This window comes from Lolium perenne, chromosome 2 (assembly GCF_019359855.2).
Source record: "Lolium perenne isolate Kyuss_39 chromosome 2, Kyuss_2.0, whole genome shotgun sequence".
Lineage (NCBI taxonomy): Eukaryota > Viridiplantae > Streptophyta > Magnoliopsida > Poales > Poaceae > Lolium > Lolium perenne.
This window is the reverse complement of record NC_067245.2, coordinates 71355722-71372320: the sequence shown is the minus strand read 5'-3', so window position 1 is coordinate 71372320 and position 16599 is coordinate 71355722. Positions and strand designations below refer to the sequence as shown.

General features: G+C 42.9%; 2 protein-coding genes across 2 annotated transcripts; one reads left to right on the top strand and one right to left on the bottom strand.

Annotated features, from left to right (window-relative positions):
* Nucleotides 1-777: 777 nt before the first annotated feature.
* LOC127332909 (succinate--CoA ligase [ADP-forming] subunit alpha, mitochondrial) lies at nucleotides 778-5607 on the top strand. The gene is made up of 7 exons (XM_051359240.1): nucleotides 778-1071; nucleotides 1749-1958; nucleotides 2398-2568; nucleotides 2645-2768; nucleotides 3249-3310; nucleotides 4330-4411; nucleotides 5235-5607. The coding sequence occupies exons 1-7, from the start codon at nucleotides 874-876 to the stop codon at nucleotides 5372-5374; spliced, it is 987 nt and encodes a 328-aa protein (XP_051215200.1). The 5' UTR covers nucleotides 778-873; the 3' UTR covers nucleotides 5375-5607.
* Nucleotides 5608-7420: 1813 nt separating this feature from the next.
* On the bottom strand, nucleotides 7421-10012 carry LOC127332907 (bet1-like protein At4g14600). Its single transcript, XM_051359239.2, has 4 exons — nucleotides 9756-10012; nucleotides 9520-9625; nucleotides 8277-8333; nucleotides 7421-7804 (listed from the first exon to the last, which is right to left on the bottom strand). The coding sequence occupies exons 1-4, from the start codon at nucleotides 9794-9796 to the stop codon at nucleotides 7643-7645; spliced, it is 366 nt and encodes a 121-aa protein (XP_051215199.1). The 5' UTR covers nucleotides 9797-10012; the 3' UTR covers nucleotides 7421-7642.
* Nucleotides 10013-16599: the final 6587 nt, after the last annotated feature.

Here is a 16599-nt window from a genome sequence, read left to right as displayed (position 1 = left end):
ATAGGAGGCGGAACCGAGGGTTTCGTATTACACAAGTTACAGATTCCGGGAGACTCTTTGAGTTCGACCCGTAAAGTTACAAATCTCTTTATTCCTAATACAACTCTATCTTTCCATCACAGCTGATTGGGCTTCCGAGCTTCGAATTCGTCGACTCATGGGCCTTAAGTAAATCCCGGGTACCATCTTCGATAGACCCATTGGGGATGCCTATGTCAACTGGTGGCACGAGACCACTCAGGTACATTCAAATTTTCTTGTAGTAAAGGGATAGAGGGCATCACCATCCATGAACTAGCGGAAGCAATGGCGATGAGAAGAGCTTTGGTGCTCTCTACGGATCATGGTTTCAAACATGTGGTCTTTGCATCAGATTGTCTTACCATGATTCAAAAGATCTCAACTCTGCCCAAAGATCGGTCGATGGTGGGTTCTGTGGTAGGCGATATCAAAACCCTGGCCAATGAGTTTTCTGTATGCTCGTTCAAGCATGTTGGACGCAAGGTGAATGTTGTGGCACATTGTTTAGCTCGTAGTAGTGAGCTTTCTTTTGTAATCTTTATTTTGATGTTATTTCGGAGTGCATCGGGGAGGTATTATGTTATGATGTTGTTGTAATAATCAATAAAGCGCCGTGATTCTAAAAAAAAAAGGATTTAATGTACTTCTTTGGTTAATCTCTAAAATCGGATCGTCCACTAAAAATAGTGAGAAATACAGGGGCCTAACCCGAAGTCTGACCGCCCAACTTCTCCTGCAAGAATGGATCGAGAGACCCCAGAAAACCGAGAAAAGTAGACCGAGCCCAAAGCGAAATCGAATCGAGAGGAAAAAAAAGAGGAGCACGCGCCGCCGCCAGGCCAGCACATCGCCATGGCCGCCTCCTCCCGCCGCGCGTCGCAGCTGCTGGGATCCGTCGCCTCCCGCCTCCTCCACCAGCGGGGCTATGCCGCCGCCGCGCCCTCGCCGGCGGTTTTCGTCGACAAGAGCACCCGCGTGATCTGCCAGGGCATCACCGGGAAGAACGGCACCTTCCACACCGAGCAGGCCATCGAGTACGGCACCAACATGGTACGTACCCCCCGGCACAAAGCCGCCACCACCCTCTCAGATGTCTTGCCCGATCCGTTCATTTCCTCTTCTCCAGCGCCTGGTTCTAGGGTTTGCGATAGAGATGGGGAGCGGGTAATGTGCGATCTGTGGATGCGTGGTTGTCGATCTCCATTTCTCGGTTTCTAGGGTTTCGTCTCTTACCGATGTGCGGCTCTAGGGGTGGGGTGTTCTTCACTATGCAATCCAGTGGGTCAGCACTTTTGTATTTATTATGACTATTTCGATAACAAAATTTGAAGTAGACAAGGTTTTTATGGATCTCTGTACATTTTGTAAATCTAGGGCATGGTCGATCTGAAATTTAAAGAGCGTGAGATACGATCTCCACATGATATTCAAGCTGCTCGGGATAATCGAACCCAACTAAAATCTCACACATTATAATGTTGGAATTCTTCAATAAGTTGGGCGTAGAGACTGAAACATATTTTACTTTTGGTCTGTTTGGTAGTAAATTGGGCAGCGTTCCCCACACAATAAAAGTGCCTGTAGATATGAAGAAGAAACTCTCCATGTGGATGGTTAGAATTATGTAAAGCATTCTGAGAGCCCTGACCTGGACTAATGCTTGGCAGGTCTCTGGTTTTCATCTAATGTTACCTTTTTTAAACTTAAAGTACCTCTCATTTTAACAGGTTGGTGGAGTTACTCCCAAGAAAGGTGGGACTGAGCACCTTGGCATTCCAGTTTTCAACTCAGTAGCAGAAGCTAAGGCCGAGACGAAGGCGAATGCCTCTGTTATATATGTTCCACCACCATTTGCTGCTGCTGCAATAATGGAGGCAATGGAAGCAGAGCTTGACCTTGTTGTATGCATTACCGAAGGGATACCTCAGCATGACATGGTATTATACTTTTGACAATTTAAGTACATCATTGGCCACCTTGTTTGCTGTGTTTCTGAGCATAATTATTTTCGCGACATGTTAGTTACGATTTTCTTAATAAAAACACTAGAGAGTACGGTATGCGGTGAATGCCACTCAATACATGAGGATATGTAGTCATAGGCTGGTAGGCACATATGTAATGTATTGATCTTTACTTCTACATCATGTGTAGTTGTTTTGTAAATGATAAATGAGAGATGCAATCTGTCCCTGATTTTATCCCGACCCAGTTGTCAGCAAACTTGTTGACATAATGTTCACAATGTTAGTAACTCATACCACGCCATAATTATGGTTTTGTCTTTCTCACATTTTAGATACTAGTACCTTATTTTTGTTTTGCTTTGTTTAGATCTTAATGAAGTCGTCATAAGGTTTTCTTTCTGAATCCCAGGTGAAAGTGAAGGCTGCTCTGAACAGGCAATCAAAAACCCGATTGATCGGACCAAACTGCCCTGGTATCATTAAGCCTGGTGAATGTAAGATCGGAATCATGCCAGGTTACATCCACAAACCAGGGCGCATTGGAATAGTATCTCGTTCTGGTACCTTGACATATGAAGCGGTATGCCCATTATTGTAGATTTACTTTTAATCGTTGAGTACATTTGCCTAACGTGTATTTCTTTTTTCATTGACAGGTGTTTCAAACAACAGCCGTAGGCTTGGGGCAGTCAACCTGTGTAGGCATGGGAGGCGATCCCTTTAACGGCACTAATTTTGTTGACTGCCTCGAAAAGTTTGTTGCTGATCCTCAGACAGAAGGTACACCGTTTGTGTCTGTTATTCAGCTAAAGCCTGTGTATTCTTTTATCTGTTTGGGAGATTCCCAAATTTCCCCTAAAAAATGGTGTATTAGGTATTACCACAGGTCACCAACATGATAGTTCTGCAATCTTTATTTGTGTCGCATTTTAGCTGCTATGCGTTGATAGAACAAACAACTGAATAAGTAGACCTTCATCTTTACTGTAGCTTAAGTTATCTACTGTTGTATATGCACACATGAAAACATCCCACCAATTCTTCGCTACTTGACTCTTGAGCCAATTAAATTTAATTAGAGAAAGAAAATTAGTCATATATAGAAGAATGATACTCCCTGTTCTGTGTCTCTTCTGTGTGCTAATAATGCTTTTGTTGCATTCTTCAGTACGGTGTCTTTCAGTATGTTCTCATCTGTCAATATTGTTATACCTCTCTTGAGTATTGTTCTCATTAGTGAAACTGCTACCTGCTCTTTAGGTATTGTTCTCATTGGTGAAATTGGAGGTACTGCCGAGGAGGATGCTGCAGCCTTTATCAAGGTGAGAGTTTTGTCGGGCAGTAGGGGAGCTAGGGAAAAAATGGCTGAGTGCACAATATCTAGCTGGGTGCCCAAATGGGACGTGTGCATGCTTGTTGGGCAGTGTTTGAGTGTGAAATTGTGGGCCCTGGTGCACATAGCAAATTTGGACCTAATTGTTAGCACCAGTCAAAGCCTACACAGCTCCCCCTTATTGCCAGGATAACTTTTTCTTTGTTACTTGTCCTGTTTGTTAAGAACTTTACATCCATATATATCTTTCTAAGTATTCACATGATTCTTTATTTTGCTTACTGTAGTTCAATCTTTACAGCAATTAAAAAGCCGTTTCCATATTCATCCATATGATCAAAATCTTGCAGCGGAGATGTATGATAAGTCTTACAGGCCCTTCTGGCATAACTATTAGATACTCCATGTTTCTGATAGTGTGCTTAATTGCTTATCAGATAGGTTCTTAATATTTTTTTAGGCAAAAGCAGGTACACTTTAAAACTTATAAGCTCCGTAAGCCACCTTCCCCTGTCTTCAGCGTCTGAATAGGAAGAACGAAGCTAGTTGTGGCCTACCTCGAGATTATATTGCCCACAAGCCTACCATTTGTCTTTAAAAGTTTTAGTACTCCACACATTCCCGAAGCAAGCCGTTTTTATGCATTTTGGCTATATAGTTCTTGCATCATGTGACCCCAACTCTTCGCTACTAACAAACAAAAATGCATTCAGTTTCACTAAGAATCCAAATAGTTGAAATAGGCAACCATACTTATTTTATCACGGTGATACGACATGTAAAAACTTGGGCTGTGCTCATCTTTAGAAGTTAAAATCTTGTACTTATGTTTTCCTAGTATCATGAGGTGGCAAATGATAATCAGGCATTGCTGATATTCCATGTTAAATATTGCATATGTGTCTACTTGCTGGAACTTCCTTTCTCTCTTTTCTTTTGATTATATCAGATACATGATGAAGTAATATTTCTGATCAACTAATATAACTTGACATGCAAATGATTCAGGAGAGCAAGACAGAAAAGCCTGTTGTTGCATTCATAGCTGGACTTACTGCACCCCCGGGCCGCCGCATGGGCCATGCTGGAGGTATTAACCTAGCAATAAGTTCATTATTTGTTTCTTTCATCAATTGGAAGTACTACTAAGATCAACAATGCTCCTGACTGGATAATATAAGAAAAAATACATGTGTGGTTTTCTGTTACTCTGCATGAGGTAGTTCAGATTCTTCAGGAAGAAAAGGTTTATGTATAGATGATATTCAGTTCACATATGTTAAGGTATTATCCAATAGGCAATTATCAATAGATAGCAAAAGATAAATACTTCAGATTTTCGTAGATTTGAGCACGGAAGTATCATCTGGGTAGATAAGGTGTTGATTTGTAATCTCTAATAATTGGGTGGGCTTATACTTGCTTCTTCCTAGCAGTATGGGGTGTGAACATTTACACAATTTAATTGGGTAAAGTAGCGAAGCAGTGATTTGGACTGGTTTTGTACTTTATTGGACCCGATGGCAGCTTCACCATTTATTTGTTCATGGGGCAAATATTTTGGTAACCTGGCAATGTTTGCCTCTGTTCCTTTACAATATATATAACTTCATAATTACTTCTCTTCATTTTGGAACTGTTGCATCCATACATATTTTACAAACTAGAAAACAAATTTAGTTTACTTTCTCTAGTTCTATATATGGATGCAAATTCTCAGTTTGACAACAAATTTAGTTTACGTCCTCTTGATATTTTTTCTGCAATTCTCAGTATAACTGGTGCATGAGAACAAATTTGTTGCATTTATTTGGTTGTTTTTAATGAAGTTCAACTGTATCCTTTACGAATCTACAGATATTATCAAGTTCAACTGTCTACTAATTTACAGATATTTTCTTCGTGTGTTGCAGCAATTGTGTCAGGGGGGAAGGGTACCGCCCAAGACAAGATCAAGGCACTCAGAGAGGCTGGGGTTACTGTTGTTGAATCGCCTGCTAAGATTGGTTCGACGATGTTCGAAATTTTCAAGCAGCGTGGGATGGTAGAGTAGAGAGAAGAAATGGTACAGTAGAAAGAAAACATCGGGAAACTTCCTTTTGCTGCTCGTTGGTTAATAGCGAGCAACACCTTGGTAGAGCCGTGTCTCCGGCCGCTGAATTGAGCTTCTCAGTCATCGTTTTCTTTCTTTCCCTGTCTTCAGTGTGAAGATTGCCTTTTCATGTGCTCATTTCAAATCTTCAATAAGACAAATTCTTGATATGCGATTGCTTGGAATTCATGGGGCATGGGGATACCCAAAGCTCTTTAAGTTTTGTTTTTTTCTTAGTGACCACATTCAAGTCATTCTGTGTTTTCCTCTCAACTCAGCACTTTTAACTGTGTATGGTCCTTTTGTCTGCACACGGGTTATGTGTCACCGAAGAGTCTTACTATATGGTCCTTTTGTCAGTAGGCTATCGTTTGTTTGTTAAATATCTGGAGTCCTACGATTGATTCATATTCTTAAATACAAGTCAGCTTCAACAGTTTTTGAAGTTCCTGCATCATAAATATAGTGGAATGTGCTTCACATAAGTTTCTCTAAATAAATAATATGGTTAACACAAGAACTTATATGATTATATCCCATTCAAGACCTGTACTTCGGAGCTACTCCCTCTGTCGGATTTAATCGATGGGGGAGAAGGTACATGTGACGCATGAGCTTGTTTAGAGTGCACGTTGATTAAATCTTACCTGAGGTAGTAGAAGGCAATAAGTTGTATAAGTAGAATTAGAATATGTGCAGATATTCAATTCTGCTTCCGGATGCCTATGCTCCCTCTACCAAGAAAATACATTTTGAAGTATTCAAAAATTTTGACAAAAAAATCTACATGTACATCTCCACAATTTACGTGTGTTTGTCAAGTTTCGAGTAAATCCGATATTTTTTATGGCCTATATAAAAAGACAAAAATTATGTTGTGAAAAGCCTTATTTTTAGCACCAAAATTTGTCTCTTTTACACATGCCACAAAACAAGTCGAATTTTCATGAAACAACTTTGCGAGTTTGTAGCATGTGAAGATGTCCGTGCAAATTTTTTATTTCAATTTTTTTGATGTTTCAAAATGTATGTAAAATGCACTTTAAAATGAAGGGATCATATGATCCCAGGAGCCAAAACACCACTCAGTCTTAGGATTGATTCGTGCAAAAACAGTACTCAGCAAACGGACCAATTGTTCTGCAGAGATATGTGCATCGACATCTTGCAAATCAGAGGCACAAAAGGTCATCAATTCTAAATACAGGTGAGCTTTAACAGTTTCTGAAGTTGCTGCATCATCATAAATATAGTGGTTCTGTGGAATGTGCTTTGAATAAGTTTCTAAACAGATAATCTGATTAATACATGAACTTGTATTTTATTCAAGACCCTCAGAGTAATCACTCCGCTAAGATCATAGAGATCATAGAGATCTTTTAAATTATTAGACATTACAACGTTTTTTTATCGTTCTCTCTTTCTCAATGCATGTTCTTTTTTCCCTCTCTTTTGTGAAATTATTGATGCATGAGTTATGGACTTTCTCGGTCCAAGCAAATTGTGCGCCAGGTCTTATAATCCCTAACACGGATCAATAAGTTGTATAACTAGAATATGTGGAGTCTTACGATGAATTCTACCTGTGTGCGGAAACAACCTTTTCTATTGTTCTCTCTCTCAATGCATGTTCTTTTTTTATGGACTTTCTCGGTCCCAGCAAATTGTGCGTCAAGTCTTATAATCCGTAGCACGGAACAACAAGTTGTATAACTAGAACATGTGGAGTCAAGCCTTATAATCCCTAACACGGAACAATAAGTGTATAACTAGACATGTTGAGTCCTACGGTTGGATCCTATCTGCATGCGAAAACAGTACTCACTAAATGGACCAATTCTTTCACAAAGACATTTGCACTGACGCCTTGCAAATCAGTGCCACAAAAGGTTATCAACCCTAAATACAAGTCAGCTTAACAGATTTTGAAGTTGCTCCATCCTAAATATAATGCCACAGTGGATTCTGTGGAATGTGCTTCACATAAGTATCTTTAAACAAATAATCTGGTTAATAGATGAGCTTGTATTTCATTCAAGACCAGTACTGAGCTACAAGCCAATAGGTTATATAACTATAGCTTTTCAATTCAAAACCCATGTGACCAAATGCAGCCCTTTTCTAGTCCATTCCGTTCGAGACATGTATTAACAGGCCCAGATATTGCAGTTTTGACACTACATACAGCTCAAGGTACATTTGAGTTGATATGATTTCCCCTAACAGAACTTATCTTCTAGAGAACTTTGACAAAAGATAGACAACAAAGAAGCATAAGAGAGCAAAAAGGACAACATGGACGATATGATTGGAGCCCTGCTGGATGATGCTCTTGTTCATCCTTCTCATGTTATTCTTCACTCCAGCCTGTGCTTTCATAAGGGTCATTTGCTGTTCATGCACAGAGGATTAACAAAATTAGAGCACAACCAAGAGTAAAGTTTTTTTTAGGAGTGAGAAATATTATTTTTGGAAAGGTAATATTACTCAGCAAACAATACATAATGGTCCTTGAAGGTAATGGTGATAAGGTATGCACAATATCTAGATATTTTAAAAAAAAAATCAATACCACATTGTAAAGCAACAAACAATAATTAACACTTAACTAAGCAGTACTAGGGATCACATGGACCTTCAGTGTCATTAACTCATTATACAATAAATACGCAACTCTTCAAATGCATATCTATTTCCTCGCATATAATAAAATAACATCTGGGATAATGGTATAGAGATGGTACGAATGAGCAAGTGCAAATGGAACTAGCCATTCAGGAAAATTATAATATACCCATGCACTTCACCAAAAAAATAATGAGACTAAAACATGAAATTTCCGAAAGAAATGATGCAACAATACCAGTTGGTTGAGGAAATCATTCTGGAACTTGGCCTCAGAGTTTATCTCTTGCGCAACCTGGAAAGGCCACCATATCAAACAACAAATAAGTTCCAGAACATGTGAACAAAAACTGGCATCAACAGCTTAACAAATTAAAAAAAGAACAATTGACCAGAACTTCGGATTTTCGCTATCATCAAATTAGGGGCTGCTTGGTTTGCTGCCAAAAAAATTTCCGTGCCAATGTCTACACAAGCTCCCCAAAATTGGCTATCAATTGGTTGGCTACCAAACTTCCCTGCCAGTCCCGTTGGGTTGCCAAATTTTGCTTTTGCCAAAAGTTGGCTACCAAACGTCCTTGCCAATATTGTACCAGTTGTCAAATTTTGGTTTTGCCAAAATATTGGCTTTGCCACAAACAAAACGTTTGGCTGTAAAACAAGCATGCCCAAACCCAATGATCGTGAAAACTTTAAGCATCTGAAGCAAAAGCCTAAACACAATATCATCTCAATACTTGCAAAACTGATGTTACAAGAAGACGTCGATCAACCTAAAACTAATTCATACTAACTCATAAGATTGTACATAGCCCTAAACCCAGAAAAACCTAGAGTCAATTCCATATAGAGATGCAGAGAATCACTTCATGCTCATGCTGTATACCTGAGAAAGTATAAGGCAGATGGACTGCTGCAACGAAAGATATGACACATATGAAGGCAATGTTTAGAGGGACCGAGAACATGACTACTGAGAACAAGTTTTAAAGTGGACATGAAATTAACTTTACACCATGTTTATATGTTGCATTTCCTTTACACCCTAAGCCCATAAACATGAAACCAAGTATGACAAGCTTTGTCGTGAGATTGAAAACAATTACCTATTTCTCACTACATTACGAAGCATACATATACATATGGTGTTGATGTTTGTCAGTAACTCAAACCAAACAAGAAAACTTGAGATGGTTCTAACCTAATTGAATCCATGCCGTGTTCACTTGGTTTAAGGATAGTAAAACTAACTTAAACAAACTCACGGTGCGCACAACCACCAAGAACTAAACTGAGAAACCACAGAATATATGTTGGAACAACAGATTAAACATCTGAGGGGCGCATGCTTAACCGCATACACGATTTACAAGCTTCTAACGTGAGCATTGAGGGAATAAGGACCTCAACCGAGCATACCTAACATAAATCAAGAACCAGGTTCGGAAAAAATAAAAAGAGGTCGGGAATTGGAGTCTTACGCCTTTCAGCAGGCGGACCCTCGAGTGCAGCCCATCGATCTCCTCGTCAAGATCGCCGTGCACCGGGTCGATCCGCAGCTGGATCTCGTCGGAGCTCGACGCGTTCCTGCGATCCCCGAAGTAAGCTCAAACTCATTCACAGGTTTCGACCAAATTCGCGGGACAAATCGACGGAATCGAACAAAAGAGGGCACGAATTGGGCCGCGCGCGAGCTAGAGGATCGAACGAGGCGTACCTGGACCGAAGCGGCCCGGAGCCGTACATCGGGTTCGCCATCGCGCGCAGGGGAGCAGGTGAGGTACGGGTCCTTCTCGAGGGAGCTGAGCCGGGCCTGGTGGTTCGGATTCAGCGGCGGCGCAAGGGGATTACGGGGAGAGGGCGGCGACGGCGGCAAGTCCGGTGGAGATGACGTCGCGGCCTTGCGGGGGAAGTGGAGGGGAACTGGGGAAGGCCGCAAGGGGAAGGACAAAACGAGGACTGCGAAAAGAAAATGCGCTAATGAACTGTGAAAGCGTAATCATTAGAATGAATCCAAATTTAAATTCTATTTTTTCTCTTCAAATTGACTGAAGTTTGGTAATTCATCATGTAGTGAGTTTTGAGCTTTTTTTTTTCTTTGCGAATTGTGAGTTTTGAGCTTATTGATAGACCATCAAAGCGTGGACACCGGTCTTGCGCAAACACTCGTAAACTTCCCAACTTTGGTTCTCCAACCTTTTGTTCATGTGATGAAACTCCACCAAAACAAACTGAGAAGGGCAATGTTCATGTGCAAATAACCTACTTTGAGATTATGACCAGAGGGTGCAAATGGTTCTCATGTAGGCACCCGTAAAAACCGTGGCATTTAAATTTGGAAAGTGCTGAGGATCCTCCGGAGGCTGCAAACCCCCGAGCCTCCGGGTCTTCCACCGTTGGATCAAATCAATTTAAACCGTTAGATCAACTTCTGTGTTCAGTTTTGTCTTAAAATCTCGCTTTTGCTTCATTGAAGCAAAAATAGCCCCGCTTTTGCTTCATTGAAGCAAAAAAACGGTTCGACTAAAAATAGAAGAAGAGCTCAGTTTTGTCTCAAAATCCCACTTTTGCTTCATTGAAGCAAAAAAAGCACCGCTTTTGCTTCATTGAAGCAAAAAACGGTTCGACTAAAATAGAAGAAGAGCTGCGATGATTCTTCAGACTTTATTTTGTCGCAGCAAAAAAGTCCCGCTTTTGCTTCATTGAAGCAAAAAAATGGTTCATCTAGAAATAAATAAAATGGTTCATCTAGCAAAAAAACTCGTCGGAGACGCGTCAACTCCGGTCAACTCTGGTCGGCAACACCACCGCAGCATCAACGCCCTCTCCTTGCAATACCGCCTCCACCCGATGGTAGGGCCGTCACCTGCGGTCTGCCGACCCTGTCGCTATGCGCCAGCGGCGGCGTCCAGCTCCGGCGGTGCTCCTTTGCAGGTCCGCCGACGCGGGTTGCAGCAGCGCTGCCGCCGGTCGACGGTCCTTTGCAGCTCCCATCGATGTCGATTGCAGGTCAGCCGGAGCCCGTTTGCAGCTTCGGTGGAGGCCGTTTGCAGCTCCGGCGCGGCGACCGCTTACAACCCGGGCGGAGGCCGTCTGCAGCTCCCGTCAATGCCTATTGAAGCTCCGGCGGACGCCAGTTGCAGCTCGGGCAAAGTCCATTTGCAGCTCCCGGCCATGCCGATTGCAGCCCGGTCGGAGGCCGTTTGCAGCTCCGGTGGTGGCCGCTTGCAGCCCGGGCGGAGGCTGTTTGCAGCTCCCGTCGATGCCTATTGAAGCTCCAGCGGAGGCCAGTTGCAGCTCCCGGCCATGCCGAAGGCAGCTCACCCGGATGCCATTTGCAGCTCCTGGCGATGTCGTTTGCAGCTCTGGTGGCGGCCGTGGGGGAATGTAATGTCCCAGGTTTAGAGACAATCGAGGGGTAGATTTTAGAAAGGGATGTGCATTGCATAGTAAATTCTGGGGAAATTTCGCGCTCTTAAACAAAAACTGCATCGAAGGGGGACAAGTTTCTCTCTCGGCACCTTACAGGGTTAGGGTTTCGAGAGTGCGACAAACTTGCATCTCACTTCACTACTTTAGGGTTTTGAGAAGAAAGGGGAGAGTTTGCATTACTGAATTTTAAATGAAGTGTCACGGTTGAATCCAAACAAATGAAGAATTTGAATTTCAAATTCAAACATTAAATAATTACCTTAAATAATTCAGTTGTGAGGAAATTCATTAAGTAAATAATCAATAATTAACAAGATAAACAATTATAACAAAGTAAAGCTCATTAGGGAAAACTTTGAGCTTTATTAATCATCACACAAATTACATTGTCATTACAATATTCATAAGAGAAAATAAATGAATTACAACACATTACAAGAATTGGTGAAAATGAAATAAATAAAAGAGAATAAAAAGAAAAGTACAAGTAATAACCCTAGTCTAAATACTACAAGATCATCTTCACTTGATCTTGGATTGGATGAGCTCCAGATCCATTTTTTTGATCAATTGTTGATTCCCTGCACAAATCAAAGCAAAAACAGAATTAAGCCAAGTGGCAAAGCCACTTGGCAGGTTAGAAATTAAATGGAAAAGTGAAATGAGCAGATAGGACCAAAGTGGCCGAGCTGATCCATGCCACAGCCAAGTTCCAGGTTCAGGTGCACGGCCAAAGACACACACACGGCTGCTCACGGGGTGCATGCTGCACACACACACAGTGAGTCACTAAGGTGACAAGCAAGAGCTGTCGATCAGGGAGAGCCAGGGAGCATCACATATAAGCTTTCCAGAAGCAAACCCTAGCTCATTCATCGGCAGGCAAGTTGGTAAGTCATCAGAAAACAAGAACACTTAGAACAGGAAGAACACATAGCCAGAACTTCATCCAGGAACAGCTCAAGCAAGGAACTGTTTCCTGTTGAGAAACAAACCATGGAGTAGATCAAGCACAAGCCACAAGGAGGAGCAGGGCAAGCCAAGAAATCAGCACAGGAGAAAAACCTCTACACCAACACACTATTTCTAGGAGCTGGAGTGAGGTATAAACAGATCAACCTGAGCAAAACCCTGGTTTGCTCATAAATAAGCATTTGCATATGTCACAGAAGCCAAAATGGGTAGAATACCCAGATTGTATCATCATCTGGCTACCAAGTCAGTTGGTGCAAGCAAAAATGGGTGAAACCAATAGGAACTCACCAAGGGAACACTGGCTAGACCAAAACAGTGGAATAACCAAGGCAATCCAGCAAGGAAAAGATCCTATCTATTCAACCAAAGCCACCTAGCACTTAAAACCTAGCACACCATCAGATAGATAGACAATATGTGTCTGTTCTTGTTTGTCAACATCAAAGATCACTGGAAATCCAACAAGGAATTACCCAGTGATGCATTCACTAAGCCATAGCAAGCCAACAAGGGTGGGAGCTACCTAAACAGCAATAAATTGCTGTCAAGGTCACCTCAACCACTGAACCAGCCCAAACTAATAAGCCATGCACAGTTATCATCACCCAGAGGGGTTCAAAAGGAGGGCTAGGGTACCCAACCAAGTGGTGATATCCATCTAGCCCTGCCAAACTCAATGAAATGATCATTACTGCAAGCAGTTCACATCACTTATCCATTTTAGTAAAACCAGGTAATACAGATAAGTGAATCATATAAGAAATCAAAGCACCAGAGTCTTGCAGATGATCCAATGGATCATTGCAAGCATCAGTAACTGCTTGAGCAAGCAAAAGCATGCATCAGTACAGATTTTGGTGTCACACAGACACAAAGATGAGCAGAAGGGAGGCACAGTCATAACACAGCAGCTTTTACAAGCAACTGATGATCATATGATCATCAGAAGCTTGCTAGAGCATGCTAAGACATGCTAGAGCCAAGCCTAGCAACCACACATTTAACCAGATCAACTATATAGCCACATCTCATAAATCATTGCATCACAGAGAAGTAAATAAATTAAATACAATTGTATCCAGAAGCACACCAATAAGGGTTGGTGTATTTAGTCAACAGTCATGCTCAATTGAGCATTTCCAAGATTCACAGCTCTATACACATCACACCCAGGGCACTGGCACTTGCATAAATGCAAGGATCATGCATCATGATCAAGCCAGGGGCAAGGAAATGCACACACAGGAGAGGCAGGATCTATATAGCAACAGCAGGAACAATTTAATAGAGCATAAGCATGCGCATGGCAGCAGCACATCACATCAGCTAGGATCCATGGCAACAGCAGAGAGCACAGCAGCTTACACGCATTCACAGCAAGCACAGCAGCAGAGCATATAGGGTAGAAGCAGCAGCCCTTCGTCTGGGCCAGCATCTCCAAAGGGAGAAGTCGGCCAGTGGCCGAGCTAGACGAAGACGGGGAGAAGAGAAGGAGATAGAACAGGTAACAGAGAAGGAAAGAGAAGGTGAAACTTACAGGCGGAGCAGATGAGCACGACCGTGGCGGCACGGCGGCACACGCCGGGCGACGGCGGCGGCGCCAGGCCAAGCCAAGCCTGGTCGCCACATCACCGCAACGCCGGCACCTCCACGACATCACCACGGCGCCAGGGACGCCGACGAACGGCGGATCTTCACGGATCCGTGCGGCCGAGGCGCAGATGCGTTGGGGAAGAGTCGAGGTGGACGCGAGCGTCAAATCGACGCGGACCACCATGTCCGCCGTCGAGAGACGGTCCAGATCCGCACCAAATCGTCGCCGATGATGGCCGGAGGCGGCCGGAGCAGGGCGGTGACGGCGGAGGCGATTCGGTGTCGCGGGAGCCCGAAAGGGGAATTAGGGTTACGGGGTGGAGGACGACGGAACGACTGGGTCGGTTGGACCGAGCCCACTGGGCTGGTCCAACCTAACCAGCTCGGCCGCCTAACAGGTGGGCCCGAGGGGTATTTTGGAAATTTCCAAATACCCATTTAAATGAGAATTTCCAAGAATTTTATAAAATAAAATACAGCTCTAAAAAAATAAGTAAAAATATGAAAATTAATCAGCATAAAATTCTCTATCCAAATAAAATATCAACAAGAATTTTTGAAGACAATGAAGAATAAGTCTTAATTGATGAATTAAAATAATGGTTTAAATCACACATATTATTTTCAATAATGAAAATAAGTCCATTAATGCATTTGGACTTTAAAAACACCTTGACAACATTTCAAGGTTGTATTTTACTTTTAAACAAGTATCCCCAAATTATTCTTAGTATTAACCTCTTACATGAAATAATAACGACATCGGAAGGGGGGAACAAACCCTAAAAATGGAATCATGCATAATTGCTTCTTTAACCATTGCCCTTATCGGACAATGATGCTATTTTTCAGAACAAGAGGACAAGGGTCAGTCCATACCTTCGAACTGCAGAACTTTGCAGTGTTCAGGCAAGTTCATCACTTGCTCATGTCATTTGAGTATTTTTATCAAATTACTTGCAAAGTATTATGGTTACCACTATTGCACAAAAAATCAAAACCACTACTTTCATAACTATGAATATGACTATGTGGTGGGCAATGGAACCATGGATTGTGTTGATATGGTGGAGGTTCCATTGCACGGGTTTATATCCATCTAGGATTAAACAACAAATGTCGCCAGTGATTCTTGTGCCGTAATAACCGTGTTAACCATAAGATCCGGAGTGGGACGGAGTAGTCAAAAGTGTTTCCACCTCTCGTTCATCAACGGATGCGCTTTACCGTAGACACTTGTATCTGTCAGGGCAAGCGGTTGGCTGGGGAAGCCTTAAGTCCCCACGGCATAGTCCGTAGACACTTGTCGCTCGAAGTGCAAGCGGTTGGCTGGGGAAGCCTTAAGTCCCCACGGTATTGCGGTCTATGATGGGTTGCAGCTACCGGCGAAGGAGTTTGGTTCGATCCCAAACTGTCGTCGTGGTCGGGGTCCACCCGTGAGTGGGAATAATGGGACCGGCGAGGACCCAGGGTCGGGGCATGCAACAAAGGGTGGGTGTTCGAGGTAGCGGAGGAACATGATTGGCTAGACCTTATACCGGGCCTCACACCGAAGGAAGTGTGGACGGGAAAGCTGCCCGGTTGGCACCAAGGTTAAGATCTCTTATGGGTAAAGCAACACACCTCTGCAGTGTAAAGAAGCGTGACTGTCACTCCTGTTCCGGGATTGAGGAATCGCTGACAGCGGCCTGAAAGGAGCTCCATGAAGTTCTAGTAAACCGGTGAAGGCTGACGGACATAGCTCTTTGAAATAAAAGCAATCTCTTGAAGAAATGTTTATCAAAACTTGCATTGGTATTAGACTTTCTGGTCTAATATCGTAGCTAGTGCATTAAACACCTCTTATCTATAATGAACTTGTTGAGTACGCTCGTACTCATACCACTCTTAAATCCCCTGCTTAGATTGTCTGAATCATCTGGAGGAGGACTACAACAACAATGAAGGGGCCGAGATCATCGGCTACGAGGAACCAGACCTTTCAGGAGGAGTTGAAGGCGTAGACTATATCATAGTCTACGGATCCGGGAAGGCTTCCGGAGGAGAACAAGCCTAGAGATATCTGATGAGTAGTAGTAGCCGAGCAGCACAAACTCTTACTATTTAGCTGCTCGATTAAATAAATGTTTAGTTTAATGAGACTATGGTATTGTAAGTTAAGTTGGGTTCGCCTCGAACCCAGGAGTTATCCTCTTAGGACCCAAGAGGAGCTCCGAGACGACTTGTGTATGTTAATTGTAATAATATGTGAATGAGTTATGGACCCTGCTATGTTCTGTTGTACTACTCTGAGGGATGTAATATTTGCGGAATGGTACTTCGTGAATGTTATATCAACGACTGGCATACTACAACATGCAGTGGTATGCAGGGTCACCACAGGGAAGGAGGCGGCGGCCATCGCGGCGGACAAAGCCGACGCCGCGAAGGAAGGATGCGGCGCTGTCGAGGCCGGCCGTCGTGAGGAAAGGAGCTAGCACCGCACTCCTGTAGAGGTTGACCGCCGCCGGGAACGGAAGCTGCGGCGCACGACCTCGCCGGATCGGTGGCGGCCCCAGTAC

What these genes read in the sequence shown, in the direction of transcription:
- LOC127332907 (XM_051359239.2), bottom strand. Translation starts at nt 9,796, where the DNA reads ATGGCGAACCCGATGTACGGCTCCGGGCCGCTTCGGTCCAG. An exon ending in TCCGGGCCGCTTCGGTCCAG is followed by an intron (nt 9,626 to 9,755) that starts GTACGCCTCGTT and finishes CGGGGATCGCAG; the next exon opens with GAACGCGTCGAGCTCCGACG. An exon ending in ATGATTTCCTCAACCAACTG is followed by an intron (nt 7,805 to 8,276) that starts GTATTGTTGCAT and finishes GTGCATGAACAG; the next exon opens with CAAATGACCCTTATGAAAGC.
- LOC127332909 (XM_051359240.1), top strand. Translation starts at nt 874, where the DNA reads ATGGCCGCCTCCTCCCGCCGCGCGTCGCAGCTGCTGGGATCCGTCGCC. An exon ending in TCGAGTACGGCACCAACATG is followed by an intron (nt 1,072 to 1,748) that starts GTACGTACCCCC and finishes TCATTTTAACAG; the next exon opens with GTTGGTGGAGTTACTCCCAA. An exon ending in TGCTGATCCTCAGACAGAAG is followed by an intron (nt 2,769 to 3,248) that starts GTACACCGTTTG and finishes CCTGCTCTTTAG; the next exon opens with GTATTGTTCTCATTGGTGAA.